General features: G+C 46.4%; 1 protein-coding gene across 3 annotated transcripts in view; it reads right to left on the bottom strand.

The window, feature by feature from the left end:
* Positions 1–18,117, bottom strand: part of celf2 (cugbp, Elav-like family member 2) — a 206,773-nt gene that overhangs the window by 43,070 nt on the left and 145,586 nt on the right. For all 3 annotated transcript variants that reach the window (XM_040147977.1, XM_040147960.1, XM_040147970.1), the window contains exons 4-5: positions 17,991–18,073; positions 172–220 (exon numbers count right to left, since the gene is read on the bottom strand). In XM_040147977.1, coding sequence (XP_040003911.1) covers positions 172–220; positions 17,991–18,073 — 132 coding nt within the window. The remainder of the gene's footprint in view (positions 1–171; positions 221–17,990; positions 18,074–18,117) is intronic.

An 18,117-nucleotide genomic window follows, 5' to 3' on the forward strand; every position in this document is an offset into this window, starting at 1 on the left:
TCCTCCATCTCTCCACCCAGTCCCTCATCCTGTCTGCCAGTCAGGCAGCGAGCAAACACATGGGTGAGATAGCTATTACCAAGCAAATTCGAAAAAGGCTACTGATGCATGTGCGTGTGATACAGAATGTGTGTGTGTGTGTGTGTGTGTGTGTGGGTGGGGGGCACTCACCATTAGATTTCTCACTGTCTGCCGGTTTCATCTGAATAGGATGGTGCATCTGTAGAGAGAAAAAAGGAGGACAAAATACATTAAATGCTACTTATAAACATACACAAATACAGCCAGACATATGCTGCATTTCTCATTGTCATCTCAGTTGTCTTATACCCAAATTAAATCCAGATATGATTCAATACACATTCATTTACATGTGCTGTAAATGCGTCTTTGTTTCCCAGGTAAGGAATGCGAGTGCAACTAGTTTCCCATACCAGACACAAATCTGGGTAAGCCCTAAAACACTTCAGTCCAGAAGGTGGTGGTATGGCACCTGATGTGGTTTGATAAGTGCCAGAAACGCTGGGAGAGGAAGATAAAGAACAAGGGGAAGAACGGGACCGAGACCACATTCAAGAGCGTGAGAAAGATCGAGAACAAGGGGAGAAAAAAGAAAAAGAAAAGAAAAGAAGACCAAAACTGAGAAGCAGTAGAGGAAGAAGAACAGGAAGAAGGCCAAGAAGAAAAATAAAGTCCAAGACAGAGAAGAGGAAGAAGAAGAAGAACAAGAGGAAGAACGGGACCGAGACCACATTCAAGAGCGTGAGAAAGATCGAGAACAAGGGGAGAAAAAAGAAAAAAAAAAAGAAGACCAAGAGCAAGAGAGAGGGAAAAACTGAGAAGCAGTAGAGGAAGAAGAACAGGAAGAAGGCCAAGAAGAAAAATAAAGTCCAAGACAGAGAAGAGGAAGAAGAAGAAGAACAAGCAGTCTCAGCTTAACGTTTCTAAATAGCTTGTGCTGAACACATTTTAGCTGCTAGCTAATAACAAGCCAGGCGACCTTTCTGAATGAACTATGAATGAGAAAAAGATTTTGCCTGTCATACGGCCGCTCCCTCGCTCGCTCACTCACTGAGTCACTCGCCCGATCGCTCGCTCATCTCTCAGCCACACACACACTGCTCAACAACTGCTGATTACTGCTTAGGGTTGAGATGCTAGCGCTGGTCTGCCTGTCACACTTGAAAATCGGGGGGTGTAGATATGTAATTTAAGCGCTGTCGTAGCCTTGTCATTGCACTTCCTCAAGTTCCTTTACTACTGCAACTTTAATTTTGTGCTAATTTAGTTAGCAGCGGCTTCATTTTTCTAGTTAGACTTGGTTGACTTGTTATTTTAGTCCGGGCTCCACCTGACATAACTTAAAATAGCTCAACCTGGCTACATTGCCGCTAAAATGGAATCCCGACCACATGAACGGTTGGTCTCTGCTCGGACGCATGGAAACTTCATCCCTGTGCCCCCCTTCCGAGGTGGTCTTAGCAGCCAGCAATCCATCTCTAACGCCCCTTTAACAGTCTGCATCTGAAAAATGGCATCCGCACAGATTGCATGTTCACACCAGGTGCAAATGGGTTCTAATGCCTGCATTTAAACGTATCTTTTTAGATACTGGATATCTCTCTGATGAGCCCAAGAAGCGGTTTAATGGAGCTGAATGATGGACGTGTTTTTAAGGTGGTGGGTTTTTTTTTTTTTTTAATGGAAAACAAGAAAACACTTCACAGATGAGAAGGCTTTGTCACCCCCCCATCCCTGCAGTCTCTCCTCCTCTGTCCCTTTTTTTATTCCTTCCATCCCTCTTTCCTTTATGGCAGATTATGTGGCTGTTTGATCTGCAGAGAGACGAATGACAGTGATTCTCCAAATCTAGCCCTGTATCAATCACACTCAAAGTCAAATACCAGCCATGAGTGAGTGTGTGTGTGTGTGTGTGTCCGTGTGCATAAGTGTGTCTGTGTGTGTGTGTGTGTGTGTGTGTCCGTAGGAGTGTGTATGTGCCCTGTCTTACCCATAACGCCCCTGGGCTCAGTCACGCTGTGACAGAACGCTTTGATCTTCCAATTCTATCATACACCTTTATCCCAACTCTCTCCCTCTTGCTGTCTTCCTTATCATCTTCACTCTCTGCTTTTTTTTTTTTTTCTTCCTCTTCTACCCGACACACACTCGCACACATCCAGTATGTCCGCTGGTTAGTTCCCGAATATGCCTGATGGGGGCAGTCAATGGTGGAGGAGGAAGAAACAAAGAAAGACAGAATGGAAGAACGAATCAAAGCACTCTGTAAACCGCACACTGCACGCTGCAGATTCAAGAGTCAACCATTGCTGACCCCCTTAAAAAAAGGCAAACAACAGGAACAAAACAACCAAAAAATACCCAAAAAAACCCAAAAAACTGTGCTCATTTTGACAACCAGAAGAATTTCCCGATTCTGAAGTTGCAATTTGTGATGGATTTTATGCATGCACAAAAAATCTAAGAGTAATTCAGTGTTGACGTTTGAGCACTTTGACTTGAGGTTTGTGATGCATTTCGGCTGCATAAAGTACAGGGAAAGGAAAGAAAGAAGGAAGTAACTAATATTAGAAAGAAGATGAAAACTGTGTCGTGTCGTGTACATCAGCTCCAAATGTCTGGGCGTCCGGAAAGAGAGATAAAACTAAAAGTAACAAAGGAAAATGGTAGAAAGACGGAAAGAAACTACAAAAATTAAGGTGTGACTCTGGAACGCCTTGAATTTCAGTCAGAAAGGTCTGCGTGTACTGAAAACAAGATAGAGAGAAAGAAGGACAGAGAGAAAGGCTACAATGTGAGAGAAAAGAAAAAGGTAAGGCCAAAAAAAAACTTAAATATGAAAAGAAATAAGAAAGTAAAAAGGATATTACAATGAAAGTCAGTGATGGATGCGTGTTTTAACTTGTAGTTTGCAGTACACGCCAGCTGCAAATGTCTACATGAAGGACAAGAAAGAAAGAAAGACAGAATTAAAGAAAAAAAGAAATATATGATGAAATAAAGACAAGGAAGCAAGAAAGAAAGTGATAAATAAAAAAGGGGAAAAAATAACAGACAGTGACAGAGACGTGGTGAGAGGAAGACCATCACCAGAGATCAGAAGGAGGGAAGAGGGTTAAAGACACTGGACAGACAGAAAACCCTTCAGGCTGCAGTTTCAGTACAGTATCACTAACGCAAGGACAAATGCAGGGACATGGAGAAGGAGGAGGAGGTGTGTGTGTGTGTGTGTGTGAGATTTGGGTTGAAGCCACATCAAAAGGAGGAAAGTCATGTCAAAGCAAACCTGGAAGTCACATCAAGTCAGCTCTTGTTAATCCATTTCAAAGTCTGTCCTCTAAAGGCAAAAGACAAAAAAACGAAAAAACAAAAGCAACGACAGCATCCGCCGTGCTGCCGTCATTCACTCCTGAAAAACACTGCCAAAAGCTGCCATGTACGCACACACACACACACACACACACACACGCACACAACTACACACCCACACGTGTATACAAACATAAACAGCACACACACACACAGACACACACACACACACCCCCGTGCAGGTACAAAAACTCTGCCTGGCTTTCAGGCGTCTCCTCCTCAGGTCTATCTACCAAGAAATGCCTGGCGGGCGGAGGCACTGTCGACATGTTTGATCTGAGCGGGCTCCCGCCGAGACCCACAAAGCGAGACTCTCCTCCGCTACCCCACAATTCCACAGCGCTGCTTCTTCGTGCCTGGCAGGCCCGCAGCCGCAGTCTGCCATTCATTATGCGCTCAGCAGGAGCCCGGTAAAACTACTAAGTCCTCGCCGCGCTCAGGCTCATAAAAGGCACAGAGAAACAAAAACTTCACGACGTAAAGCCATGTGTGCAGGCGGCTTGATGCTGCGCTGGCATTTAGCTTTGCAAATCTGTCTGTCTAGTCAGTAGGCTGTTTAATCTACTTCCTGTTTACCCTCTACATCCTACATGAGGGTTAATTCTTCCTCCTCTCCCAAAAAAAAAAAACCCCCATTTTTTTTTTTACTCACTTCTTCTCTGCTCTTCCGAGAGCCGAGTCAGTGTTTTCTTTGGTAAACTGAAGTGGTCCTCATGAGCCACTCTAAGCCACTGCATAATAATTAATCGGAACATGATTTACAAAATAAGAAAGAAATGAGATGAATACACTTATGACAGAAAGTTAAATTGAATGTTAATTCCTCGATGTTTGATTATTACGTAGCACAAGTCTGTCTGTGCTTTGCGGGGCTTGTTATCTGCTCGGAGTGCATCCGCCGCGCACTTGAAGCAAAGTGTCACCATTTCCTTTTTAATCATATTTAGAGCACCTGAATTGCCTCGTAACGACCTGCATAGTTCAGTTCTGATTAGTCACATTGGGCGCTGCTGTGAAACGCGTGATAAATGGACACCTTTGAAAATCGCTTAACATTTAATTCACGTATTAATGGACAAACTGAAAGTCACCGCTCACTTTGCTGATAATGAGTTGCTAGGCCGCCATGTTGTTCCTTTTTTCAAAGAACTACATTGCTGAGAATAACAACTCCTCTTGGCTGCTCCAGAACCACGGCAAAGTCATCCGTTCTATTTATCAACCTTATTATTTCTTTTATATCCTGTGAGTTTTACCACTGACAGACTGTCAAAGCCTCCTGGAAGCTGTAGATGTTGAATACTAACCAAACGAGCTCTATATAGAACTTCTATTGCTTTGAAAAGTTGCCCAAAGTAGTCTATTTGTTTTCATTTAGGAGACGCATCGCCACGCGAGGGGGGGTTATCTTACTGTACTGGACAGCGGTAGGGACTCATCTAACGTAAAACGCGGACAGAAAACCCGGGGAATGGTCACTGAGTCACTGCTGCTAGCTGGCGGCGCAGAGGCTCTAGCCAGGGGAGAGGAAGGGATTTCGGTTTAAAACTGCGCTAATGGGATATATGGCCACTTGGGGGGAGGAGAAACTACACAACAAGCTGAAAAACACATAAACCTGACATAAAATTCCCTTATTGTGTTGTTGTATGGCTAATTTGTTAGAAAACAGTTGCCTACTGTTTTTGTCCAGCTGACAAATGTAAGTCTGATATGCGCTCTTCCTCTCGCTCTGTTTTTTGGCCTCCACTTTCTCTTGAGAGAAACATCTGCCTCTTTGAGGCGCCGGACGAAAGTCGCTAACCTTGTCTGTCTGCTGCCTGGTGCTGAGCTAATGTGCTGTGAGAAACCAAAACCAGTGAGCTAAAGCAGGACAAAGCAGTTCCTCGTGGGTCTGTCACCACATTTCAAACAGTTTTTTGATATGTGATATGTTATTAATACAGAAGTGATTCAGCTTTTGGTTTTTTCCGTGAGCATGACAAGGCAAAGATGTGGCTATGCAGGATTAGCTTAGCCAACCATCACCAGAAGATATTTACGGATGAGTGGAACCATAAGGTCCACATTACAGCGGAGGGATCAGAGTGCAGCGGGCAGCCAGGATGGATTTTACGACCTTCCACTTATTGGACAGTCTCTTTAACCACACACAACCCCCCCAGTCCCCTTCCTGGCTGGAGACTGAGACGAGGTGTCTATCTGTCGGACTAGATGACGAAATGTCACCCGCTAACCCGCCTCTTTTCCTTTCAGCTTTTTTATCTTTCATCATGTACAGAGACTCCCGGCAACCTCGCCGGCATTTAGGAGGTGTATGTGCCAAGCGCCCCCCCCCCCCCATCGACTGGCCGTTAAATAGTCCCTCCCGGTGCATCGAGTACAGGAAACCCTACACTCCCCAAATGTTAACTGCTGCTCTTGGGTTAACGTTAGCCGCTGTCGCCTCCTATCACCCGCTGACGTCGCCCAGGAATGCCCCGGCGCTTAAAAGGTCAGAGGTCGACTTGTCCTGGAGCCAGGGTACTAACTTGAGGCTCACGCCGGGAATAGAATGAGTGTGTGTTGTGGAAGGAGTGTGTATATGAAGCCTATGTGCGTGCCCTTAGCCAGCAGTTGGCACCTTCAAAGCAACAGCCAAGTTCATATGACCAGGGTGCGTGTGCCAAAAAACTGGGGAGCACACATACTGTATGGTACCAAACGCCTCTCGCTCTCTCTCTCTCTCTCTCTCCCCCTGTCTGTGTCTCTCCCTCACACACACGCACGCACTCACACACACGGACGGCAACCACACACTCTCTCTCCTCCCTCCTCCCTGAAGGTGTGACGGTGAGCTGCTGGGTCAAAGTCGGACAGATGGCCCTCGCAGTCGGGATTCAATATCGGTGACCGAGACCGTACGATCGACCACACACACACACACACACACACACACACACACACACACACACACACACACACACACACGGACGGCAACCACACACTCTCTCTCCTCCCTCCTCCCTGAAGGTGTGACGGTGAGCTGCTGGGTCAAAGTCGGACAGATGGCCCTCGCAGTCGGGATTCAATATCGGTGACCGAGACCGTACGATCGACCACACACACACACACACACACACACACACACACACTCACACACACACACACACACACACACACTCCGAGGGTTGGCGCGCCGATGGTTGTCTTCCTTCAGCAGTGTTTGTGATAGCATTTGGGCTTCACTACAGCAATTACGGCCTTTAATTGAATTGATTTCGATAATGAGCCTCTGTAATGACACCGCTGTGGGAATGGTGGTGTGTATAGATATATGTGTGTGTGTGTGTGGTGTTTGCAATGAATGAGCTACTGTTGTTTTTCTGGACTTAAATTATCTGTGAGCAGCCGAGCAGGATTTAAAGATGAGGACACACACACACACACGGCACACACACTCCGAGGGTTGGCGCATCGATGAAGTTTGTCTTCCTTCAGCAGTGTTTGTGATAGCATTTGGGCTTCACTACAGCAATTACGGCCTTTAATTGAATTGATTTCGATAATGAGCCTCTGTAATGACACCGCTGTGGGAATGGTGGTGTGTATAGATATATGTGTGTGTGTGTGTGGTGTTTGCAATGAATGAGCTACTGTTGTTTTTCTGGACTTAAATTATCTGTGAGCAGCCGAGCAGGATTTAAAGATGAGGACACACACACACACACGGCACACACACTCCGAGGGTTGGCGCATCGATGAAGTTTGTCTTCCTTCAGCAGTGTTTGTGATAGCATTTGGGCTTCACTACAGCAATTACGGCCTTTAATTGAATTGATTTCGATAATGAGCCTCTGTAATGACACCGCTGTGGGAATGGTGGTGTGTATAGATATATGTGTGTGTGTGTGTGGTGTTTGCAATGAATGAGCTACTGTTGTTTTTCTGGACTTAAATTATCTGTGAGCAGCCGAGCAGGATTTAAAGATGAGGACACACACACACACACACACACGGCACACACACTCCGAGGGTTGGCGCATCGATGAAGTTTGTCTTCCTTCAGCAGTGTTTGTGATAGCATTTGGGCTTCACTACAGCAATTACGGCCTTTAATTGAATTGATTTCGATAATGAGCCTCTGTAATGACACCGCTGTGGGAATGGTGGTGTGTATAGATATATGTGTGTGTGTGTGTGGTGTTTGCAATGAATGAGCTACTGTTGTTTTTCTGGACTTAAATTATCTGTGAGCAGCCGAGCAGGATTTAAAGATGAGGACATCACACACACACACACACACACACACGGCACACACACTCCGAGGGTTGGCGCATCGATGAAGTTTGTCTTCCTTCAGCAGTGTTTGTGATAGCATTTGGGCTTCACTACAGCAATTACGGCCTTTAATTGAATTGATTTCGATAATGAGCCTCTGTAATGACACCGCTGTGGGAATGGTGGTGTGTATAGATATATGTGTGTGTGTGTGTGTGTGTGTGTGTGTGTGGTGTTTGCAATGAATGAGCTACTGTTGTTTTTCTGGACTTAAATTATCTGTGAGCAGCCGAGCAGGATTTAAAGATGAGGACACACACACACAAACGCATATTTAAAACATGGGTGCATGCTGCTCTAATAGCTGTCAGCCTTTTTATAAACCACTTGTCCGAGGTCTAACCTTTCAGCTTGTTGCATAATATCCTCCAGGCTATAACACATGAATGTTTGATGACACACGACTTAGTACATGAGAAATTTAATATCATACACCGGCATATTTCCGCTGTTTCTGGCTTCGCACCACCTACTACTAATACTTCCCAGGTCCCTGGGCGGTTCCGGCGGTCAGGTTTCATGGGAGCTCGTCTGCGGTGCGGCGAGATGGCGAAAAACTTTAAAGGGGCTGGAGAGTAAATCTGCCGGTCTATCAGTCGGTGGGAGTTACCTCATCTCTTTTTCCTGCGAGCCGGCTAAGTGCAGCGCGGAGAGCCATTGTGATAGAGCGGCGATACGTGTAATGGGCTCGCACCTGAACAAACAACACACATCGACCGACAGGCTGTGGACACGAGCCATCCCTCCCCTCGCCCGAGCTACTAACAAGCCCTTTGCCGAGGACACACACTTGTGCCATCCGAGGCGTTTGCCCGGGTATCAGTTAGCTGGTAGGTGAGGGCCGGTGCCGGCCGTTTATACTTCACTGCTAGCGTCTTCGCACGGATGGATTTGCTCTGTTTGCATTCAGTAGTGATTACTGAATTGATCAATGCCGTTTGGGTCAGATTCCACTCCCATCTCAGGCAGCATCAGTGTCAGGTGATCTAAGTGGAGTTTGAAAGGCCTTCATGCCCAAACAAGAACGTGAACGCGTCTTTGTGGAAAACTTGTGTATCTTTAGACATAAACCGCGGGATTCTCGCAAAATATTAGTGTGTGCAACTCGTCCCAGTTGATTTAAAACATAAGCAGTGAGCTGGGAGGACATTTTGGTATTAAGGGGCACAATTTGGCAGGGTAACAAAATAACAAAAGGAAGTTTATCTTTAGTATTTCGAGAAGTGCACGTTATATACAACCAGCATTTAACACATGAAGCAAAAGCTACATTCATACTGCAGCTTTAGAAGGAGAATATTTTTGTTTGTTCACTGCCATCATGCACAAAACAGTCCGGCATGGAAGGAGCGCTATTGGTCAGATGAGCCTAAACAAACCCTCAGTTTAGTCATATAATCTAAACGACGTCCCTGGAGGTAAAAATGAAAAGTCAGCTGTAACCTCTCATTAAATTCAGTACATCTACGGTTAACGTGATGGATCCAAGTGGATCCACAAAGTGTGATTGATGTTAAAAGCGGACAGATTGGGGAAACTATTTTGTTTGCCTTTCAAAAAAGTTTGGTCAAACTGCAGGCTTGTTTACAGCCTGTCTGTCTGCCCACATGGGTTCCTCTTTATTTGGACCCCAGGAACCGGCTGCAGCAGCTGTTCGAAGCTAGCCCTGCTCTAAGTAGGCTAACTAAATCTTTCCTGAGAGGAGTTCTGACATTCCAGTACAATGGTATGAACAGAAAGGGCTGATCGGATAAGGCTTCATTTCAAATATGAACGTCATCAGTCAAACAAACTGGATTTTACCACGGGTTACGATAAACACTACGGCCCGCAGTGCGAAGGCGGCCACGGTTTTACGGTGCGTCGTGTCTCCGGCGAGCGCGCAAGTTCCCTTCAAAGGCCGGAACAGTCAGAGTCTCGAGACCACGGGGACTTTTGGATGAAAGAATATGATTCCTCACATCACTGAAAATGATAATGCACATTATCGCTTACAGTCTGTGCTGCTATACGCAGCTCCGTCCACCAACTTGAAATAATAAATGACCGATTAAATGACTTCTGTCTTTGGATTTTAAAGTGCCGCTTTTTAAACCTTAACCTCGCAGGAGATCACACTTACTTTGATGGGGGCTTTTGATGTGTCTTTGGTTGCACGAATACACACAACCTCGTGCCTGTATTCTGGCAGCAGAGCGTCACTAATTATCTCGCCAGCCGAAAGGTAAGGGAGGTGGGGACCTGCGTGTGTGCGGGTGAGTGTGAGTGTGGGCGCGTGTGTGTGCGTGCGTGCGTGTGTGTGTGTGTGTGTGAGTGTGTGGTCTCAGTCCAACGGTAGCTTTTAATGAGCCCCACGCTCCTTATCACACTTGGCGCTCGACAAACGCTCTGATCCGCCCACATGGAGGACGGGGCTCGACTGATCACGTCTGAAGCCCCCCCTTGCAACTACCCCACCTGCCTCCCCCCCGCCCTCCACACACCCCACCAAGTACCCTGATCATCCTCCCTCTTTCCTCCCCTCCACCTTACTGTCGGAATGAAATATCCTTGAGAGAAACTGTGAATCAAAGAGCTTTTCAACCTTTTTCTCAAAGAGAGAATGAGATAGAGAGGGAGAAAGATGAAAAGAGAGATTCAACAGGACAAAAGAGAAAGAGAAAGAGAAAGAGAGGGGGGGGTGTGGGGTGTGGAGAGAGTGCGGTGAGGTAGAGGGAGTGAGAAAAAGAAAGAAAACCAGGATAAAGGACGGAACTTCTCCAAGCTGGAGGGCACTCCAGAGGACACGTCCTAGATTAGCTTCAACCCCCTTCCTTCATCCTTCCATCTTTCCATCCCCTTCACCCAGCTTCAGACGGGGAACAGCGGCCCCGGGGCCCCCTCTCGACAGGCGTGGAGGGGAGGGACGGGGGGAAAGAGGGGAGACGACGGGCATTTAGACATCTGTCAGCCACTAATGAAAGAGTTCAATTTAGTGGAAAATCTCAAACAACCTTGTTTGACAGGCGGGCTCACAGGCTTTAACTCGCCCCGTGTTGCTGCTGGTGCATGTGTGTCTCAGCGTGTGTGTTGTGTTAGCGCGGAGGGTAGAGTGGATCAGGAAGGGGAAATTAAAAAAAAAAAAGTAATGCAATAAACTCAGGCTGTGCCGGGGCATATGTTTGTGTGCACATAAAAAATATGTGTATAAGTGTGTGTGTGTGTGTGTGTGTGTGTGTGTGTGTGTGTGTGTGTGTGTGTGTGTGTGTTAAAGAGTCATGCGGGGGTGTGGATCAGTCCGTGCAGCGGGGGTTGGGTGTTATGGCTTTAAATCACTCCAGGGGTACAGGGCATGTTTTTCGACGATAGGTGGGCAATGTTAGGGGTGTTGTGTGTGTGTGTGTGTGTGTGTGTGTGTGTGTGTGTGTGTGTGTGTGTGCAGCGTATTTAGTACTCACTAGTGCTATTAGAGCTGGAGAGATGAACACATGGCTCTCCAGGCAACTCCTGTGCATGCAGACAGACGTGCACACAGACACGGACACAGACACAGACACACACACACACACACACACTTTGTCTGCACCCCCCCTAGAGCTTCATTAGCGGGTCATTAGAAACAACTTCAGTGAAAGCTGTTGTTCTTTTCTTACCCGTCTTCACCGAAAAGACTCCATGCGTATGTCATGCAGATGACTCAATATTTTTGCTTTTTTATTGAGAAAAAAAAACCTGGCAAATTATTTATTTTCTTTTTACTTACTATAGATGTGCCCACCAGCTGATTTATGTGCTGTACCACAGCTATTACTGCAGTTGGCATAGTCAAACTGAATGCCGTTTTTTTTCTCTTGTGTGACTCGGAGATCACGCATGTTTGGAGGAATGAACTGAATTCGATGTAAAGCTTTATTGTCACGTGTGCGGGTTGCACTGACGGAGCAAGAGTTGAATAGATGAAGTTAGAAAAGTGGAACAAAGACACAACACGGGACGGAAAAATCTCTCAGCTAAATATAAAAAATATCTGGTTTAAAAATGACAAAACTCTCAGTTGTGCAGTGGTAGTGAAAATTTTAATGATAAGTTAAAGTTTTTCAGATGTTTGAATACAGATTACTGCTGCGTCAGCACCATTATAAATGAGCAGTTTCTCATTTTGGGAAATGCACTAATTCCCTTTCTTGCAGAGAGTTAGATGAGAAGGCAGAAATCACTTTAATGTCTGTTCAGTAAATATGAAGCTACCACCGGCAGCCAGTTAGCTTAACTTATAAATAAAGACTGGAAGTAAGGGAACGGCTAGCCCGGCTCCGTACGAGGGTAACACAATACGCCTCCAAGATCCTCTGGAGCTCAATTAAATGACATATTAAGCCTTGTTTGCTTAATCTGTACAGAAACCCAAGTGTAGAAGGGGACAAGTTTTTGACATATTTCATTGCAAAAGCTGTACAAAAGTGAACTCCTTTACATACACTGCAGTCGTGCTGCGCTGGGTTACCAGTTAGAAACCACAGCAGTAATGACAGCTTGTTTACTTCCAGAGATTCTTCTGGAACCGAAAGCTTTTCTGAGCCACAGTCATCACAGGATGACCTTGTTTACTGGAAACTGCAGTGATCAGTGTCTTCCTACAGCCGGAGACGCAATAACTTGTGGTTGTGATGGGACCAATCTGCTCCATGTACAAAAAAGCTGGGCATGTTTTGATAAAAATCCGTGAAAATGAAAACAGGAAGCCTTAGTAATACAACCAGTTGCTGTTCTGACCTGCATGTGTGGTGGAAAAATGACTGCATCACTGAAGTATGACAGACAGGTCTGGAGCTGACGCGAATATACACTTTGTGCACGCATAAGATCGCATATACATACATTTGGTACACATGCGCTGCCAGGTCGCTGGCAAATCTTCAGCAGATGAGGCCGAAGAGGTACGGGGAGGGAGAGAGAGAGAGAGAGAGAGAGTGAGATGTGGAAAGGCTGGGAGCTGGCAGAGAGGCAACAAGCAGTGCCGCTGTTGTTGTTGTTTCTTTTTTTCCTCTAGCGTTGTACCCCAATCCTTCGCTCTCATCACCTTCATCCCCTCGCTGAGCGCTGTAGTGGGAAAGGTTCCTCACGTACACCACAGACGCACCTTTATTTAATGCCCCCGCTCAACTGCCTCCGCCCCAAACCAACATGGCCGCCAGTCGGTGCTGCCGATACCCACGCCCTTCTCTCGAGTTTGGCCCCCGTCCAGCGTTTCGCGCGGATCGCACCTCTCCCTGTCAGGGCCTTGGTTTTGGAAGGAGAGCTAGAACGAGGGAGGGGAAGACTGGCAATACAAACATTGTTCCGGTGGCTTTTTACAAGCCCGGAGAGTGGGGAACTTAATAAGCAGGTATTGGTTTTTAACTGCAGCCCATTTACTGCTTTGCCCTCGAGCGTGCTGGAGTGCCCTACTCCACCTTTTTCCTGTCCATCTGCCCATCACCTCTGCTAACCAGCTCAATTTATCCCTCTCTATATCTGCTCTCCTTTTGTCTTGACTCGCCTCGTTGAGCAATTCATTCAGCATCCTCATCATTTGTTTTTTTCCCGTCTCTGTCTGACTTCTTCCCTTCACCTTTTTCAGGCCATTTTTTATTGTAATTATAAATTATAAACAAAGCCTTTGCAAACCACGTAAATGATGCAGTATTATGTCCCTATTTATTCAGTGTTTTTGCGAGTGAGTTTTTGGGAGTTTACTGTTTTTATCGTGTGTATATCAGGCTTAAAACCATATCTGTCTGTCAGCACTGGACTTTTATTAAAAATCAGTTGTCAGCCAGTCAGTGTTTTCCAGCTCTGACATGATATATGACGCAGTTTAATTACGCATATATTGTGCTGTTGATCAATGCCCAGTGTTGACAGTTTTCATTTTGCCTCCTCTCAGAAGCTTTTCTGCACTGCTGAGAACTAAAATGAGTTTACTGGAAATCTCCAGTTCTCCCAGTAAAACATTAAATTGCGCAGCTGGTTATTTTATGGTTTCATTTTCTCATATAGTACGTGCATCAATAATAGAAGAATTTACATTCTTTTATGTTAGACTCCTATTGCTATGAAAAACATAACAACCAGTTTCATCATAATGTCTTATTAGGTTGACAAAATGTTAATAATTGCAGAAAATAGCATTTATATAGGTGCGTTTTTTTTGTTTTTGTTTTTTTTGTTCAAGGCCGAAGAATCTCTGACTTTATCGCGCTTCCTGCACCCCTGAAACCAAACCTACGCCCTTGCCAGCCACTACAATCTAAATTTATTGGTACTTGACTTCAAAAAGCTGTAAACATAACAACCACAGATGCTGCAGGAGAGAGAAGCTAGTGAGGAGGAGGGATGACCAGACAGAATAGAGGGAGGGGAGTGTTATGGTGTACAAGAAGGCGATTTCATGTTCCTATAATCCTGAAACTGCTGCAGTACGTGCCTTCCCCAGGGCTGTTTCACACCTCCAACAAGGGATAAGTGACTAACTCTCACGGCGCAGCAAAACAGACCAAATTTAACATACTTATTCCACAAGCAATTAACACGGTGATGCTGTGCAGAACAACAAGCTTGACTCCGAATCGGGAATCTGAGCACAAAATCCCACGTACAGTTCTTGTGGGAATCGCAGCATCCGCCCTGTCCTGCCCAGGAGGGCTATCCACCGATCCAAGTGACAGAAGCATGCGCGTAGAGGCGCTCAACTGATGAGACTCCAGTTAGCCAGCACGGCCAAGGAGAGAGGTGCGGAAGCCAATAGCCCGAGCAGAAGGGATCTGGGGGCCTCTAAACATCCACCCGGGGCTAAAACAGCGAGAGAGCGAGCGAGCTCCAGCCCACTTCCTCTATTGCTCTCCTGGGCTATAGGAGGGGACAATATTGGAGAATGGAGTAGGCAGCATGAAAGGCAATGCCACAGCATCGACCCACTCCTTTGTAATATGGGCTACACAAGAGTGCCCAGACAGGCAGAAACAGATGGAAGCGAACGAGCGAACACTTATTTTTAAAGTGTTTTTGACCAACAGCGGCACTCTACCCGAACGTGCACGGTCTGAGCACAAGCAGATGCGACACACGCTACTGCAGAGGGCGATAATGCAAATATACTGTGCGCTGAGATGATTTTATACATGATTAATGTGCATTTGGTTATAAAGATTTGGTTCATAAATTTAATGGTTAATAGTGGAATTTTGAGCAGGATATTAAGTCTGCCATAGTGCTCATTTTAGTGATTTATTTTTAAATATATTTAGATCCTAAAATATTTAATCAGTTGGGCTGGGATACAATTCAATAACCATTTTCTTTCTATTGATACATATGTATATCACATTATGGCAAAGGTATGAAAAATCATATGTATAACAATCAAACTGATTTTTTTTGCAGTGACCTGTGATCCACTATTATGCATAAGTCAGACAAAACTCTTCACACATGCAAAACAGGGGTAGGAAACGCTTTACCCATGGTTTCAGGCTTTGGGAAAAGACACACCTTTTTAAAAAAAAACAATGAACGTAAACAAAACTTGAGGTGACTCATCCTGTAACCCCCTGATAACACGAGTGAGATGTCTCACAATGCCCAATGCCCGCTCAGTGTTATCCTCAGAAGCTTCCATATCATTATTCCAGTCATGATACTTGTGTCAAGGCAGAGCTTAGAGCCCCCCCCCCCATATCCCTTTATAAAAGGGCTTGACGCAGCTTTACTCCCCATTCCAGATAAGGCCACCTCTTCCTCACTTTACGCCAAGAGGGTGTTATGGTGAAACATCTCACCCATGTTATCAGAGAACAGGGGTTATGGGATAAGTAACCTCAGGTTGTCTTTCAAACATCTGTTTCAGTGTCTCACTATGGGTATATGCAGACTCCCGTATTGCCAGACAAGCTTGTCTTTATGACTGACTAACATCTTGTGATGTCTGATGTCAGTTTAAGCCTAAACACAGGATGCTGTGCGCCATGGATGATGCGGCGACATCCAACTTAGGAAACCTAGCGAAGGTGAAGCCCACCTTGGCCTGCGCATATCTCCTTGCTAGTTGCACCCCTAAACGGGGCCCAGGAAGTTGCCATTTCCCTAATGTAATAAAAAGGGCCATTAGCTGGGGGTTGTAGTCCTTTGCTGGTGTAGGCCATATCAATTACTTCCACATTCCAAAGGGAGGGGCGCTGCTTACTAACGGAGGGACTTAGCCATATGGGGCTCAGCCCATGAAACAAGCAACTGATCAGACTTCCTAAAGCTTCTTGTCCTTTCAATATAAGCATGTAGAGCTCTCACAGGACAGGGAGTATACAGGCGCCCATGCTCAGGAGAGGAAAAGGGAGGGTAAAATGCCCCTAACCCAAAGGGAGAACACGAAAGTGAGGGATTTATGGGCATGATTTTTGGGCAGGATAAGGGGCTGAGCGTTACCTTAGAATCATGTTGCACGAACTGGGTGCACTGCGCATGTACTGATAATGCGTGAATACTGTCTGAAATCACTGGAGATTTCTCACGCCACTCACCCCCCATTTGCTTTCATACAATCTTGTGGACAGGGAAAGTTCCATTGCATTTAGATTTGACCTGTCATGGGCCAAGCCCATAGGGCGAGGCCTTGATGAGGATGAAAAATCTGGCCCCTGGCCTAGGAAACTAGGTCCTGGCATAGTGGAAGTGGCCATGGCCGGCTCCACAGAAGTGGGACAATCTCTGCTATCAAAAATAGCTCCTCTTCAACATGGGAGCGATCAGCATCAGTTTAGGCTTCTCCCCTCACTCATATTGGTGTGAGGGAAATCAGGGCCAGCAGGGGAAATGTATAAAGTGGAGTCTGCGGCTACTCAGTGCAGCTTCCTGGTCCTGGTCCCTTCCTGGTCCCTCGGAAATAAATACACTGGGCACCCCAGCTGGCACCAGGTGGGCCCGTCTCAATGCACTTAATGGAAGCCTTAACTAGAACCGTCATTGGCAGGCTTGCCTGTGATGGAGACACTTCAAGGGAAAGCGAGCATAGTGTTCACATGAACCCACTGTTGATATTACCGCTTGGGCTTTCTGGAGCCCGAGGCACAAAACACACACTATGAGCGTCCGAACCTTAGATTTAGCAGCCACGGGGACTAGCTCTGGGTTGTGGTTTGCTGTCTGCCATGTTAGGGAAGCTTGGTGCAGCCAGCCTGGGTGGGCAAGTGCAGTCTTTTCGCGGATGCTTTTAACGGGGTAAGGCAGCTATTGCATGCCATGTGGACCTAGCTGTTATATTGGCCAGCACTTGTGATACCTGGCTTGGTGGCCGTGAACAGTAGCTAACGCTGTTAGCTCGGTCGGCTAACTGCGGTGCTAGTTGTGTGGTGACTGCTAACATATTCTCTCTGAGCCCACTCTATGGTGCAGAGTAGGCCGTTAGCCACTGACCAACGCGAGTTGTGCCCTGGGTGCCGGGGCTGTCCAGTGACCAAGGTGTTAGCTCGGCCAGTGGGACTGTTAAGCTAGGCATTTGCGCTAGCTGCCAGGGGAGAGACAGAAGCTCTCTGAGTAAAGTGAGAGGAGGAATTTGAATGACGAGCTGCTTCAACCCTTTCCAAGGGGGAAGAGCGAGCTCCGCCTTGACGCAAGCGTCACGACTGCGAACCAGTGATGGTTGCAACAATGATATGGAGGCTTCTGTGGATAACACTGTGAGATCGAGAACTGTATTTGTTTACGAGAAAATTCTAGAGGGTACCTTTTAACACGTGCTTCTCCACTCGTCAACTCAACAGTTTGCACTTTGTTTCACAAACTAACTCTAACAGACAGTTTCTAATCTGCTCACACATGCTTGCAAATGCACCGTGGCAGCAGTGCGACACACCAATGTACATTCCCGCGCACACACAGGCGCACACACGCACACGCATATACACACACATGTGCGCTGATGTACATTCCAGTGCAGACACAGGCGCATGCGCACACGCACACACACATATACACATATACACACACGTGCGCTGATGTACATTCCAGTGCAGACACAGGCGCATGCGCACACGCATGTGCACACACACGCACACACATATACACACACATATGCGCACGCACACACACACACACACACACACACACACACACACACACACACACACACACACACACACACACACACACACACACACACACACACACACACACACACAGAGGTTGGGGCGGAGCCGCCTCAGGGTACTGCTGTGAGCATGTGATTAGTGGAGAAAGTAGGCAGAGGAGAATCGAGGACACACACTCACCCCTGTTAAGGTCTTTATGTTATGCAGTGCATTCTGGGCTTCAAGGGCAGCTTTCCTTGTATAAAACGTGACAAAACAGCAGCCTGGGGAGAGAGACAGAGAGAGGGGATGAGCATAAGGAGCAACA

Source organism: Xiphias gladius, chromosome 2, assembly GCF_016859285.1.
Source record: "Xiphias gladius isolate SHS-SW01 ecotype Sanya breed wild chromosome 2, ASM1685928v1, whole genome shotgun sequence".
Classification (NCBI taxonomy): domain Eukaryota; kingdom Metazoa; phylum Chordata; class Actinopteri; order Istiophoriformes; family Xiphiidae; genus Xiphias; species Xiphias gladius.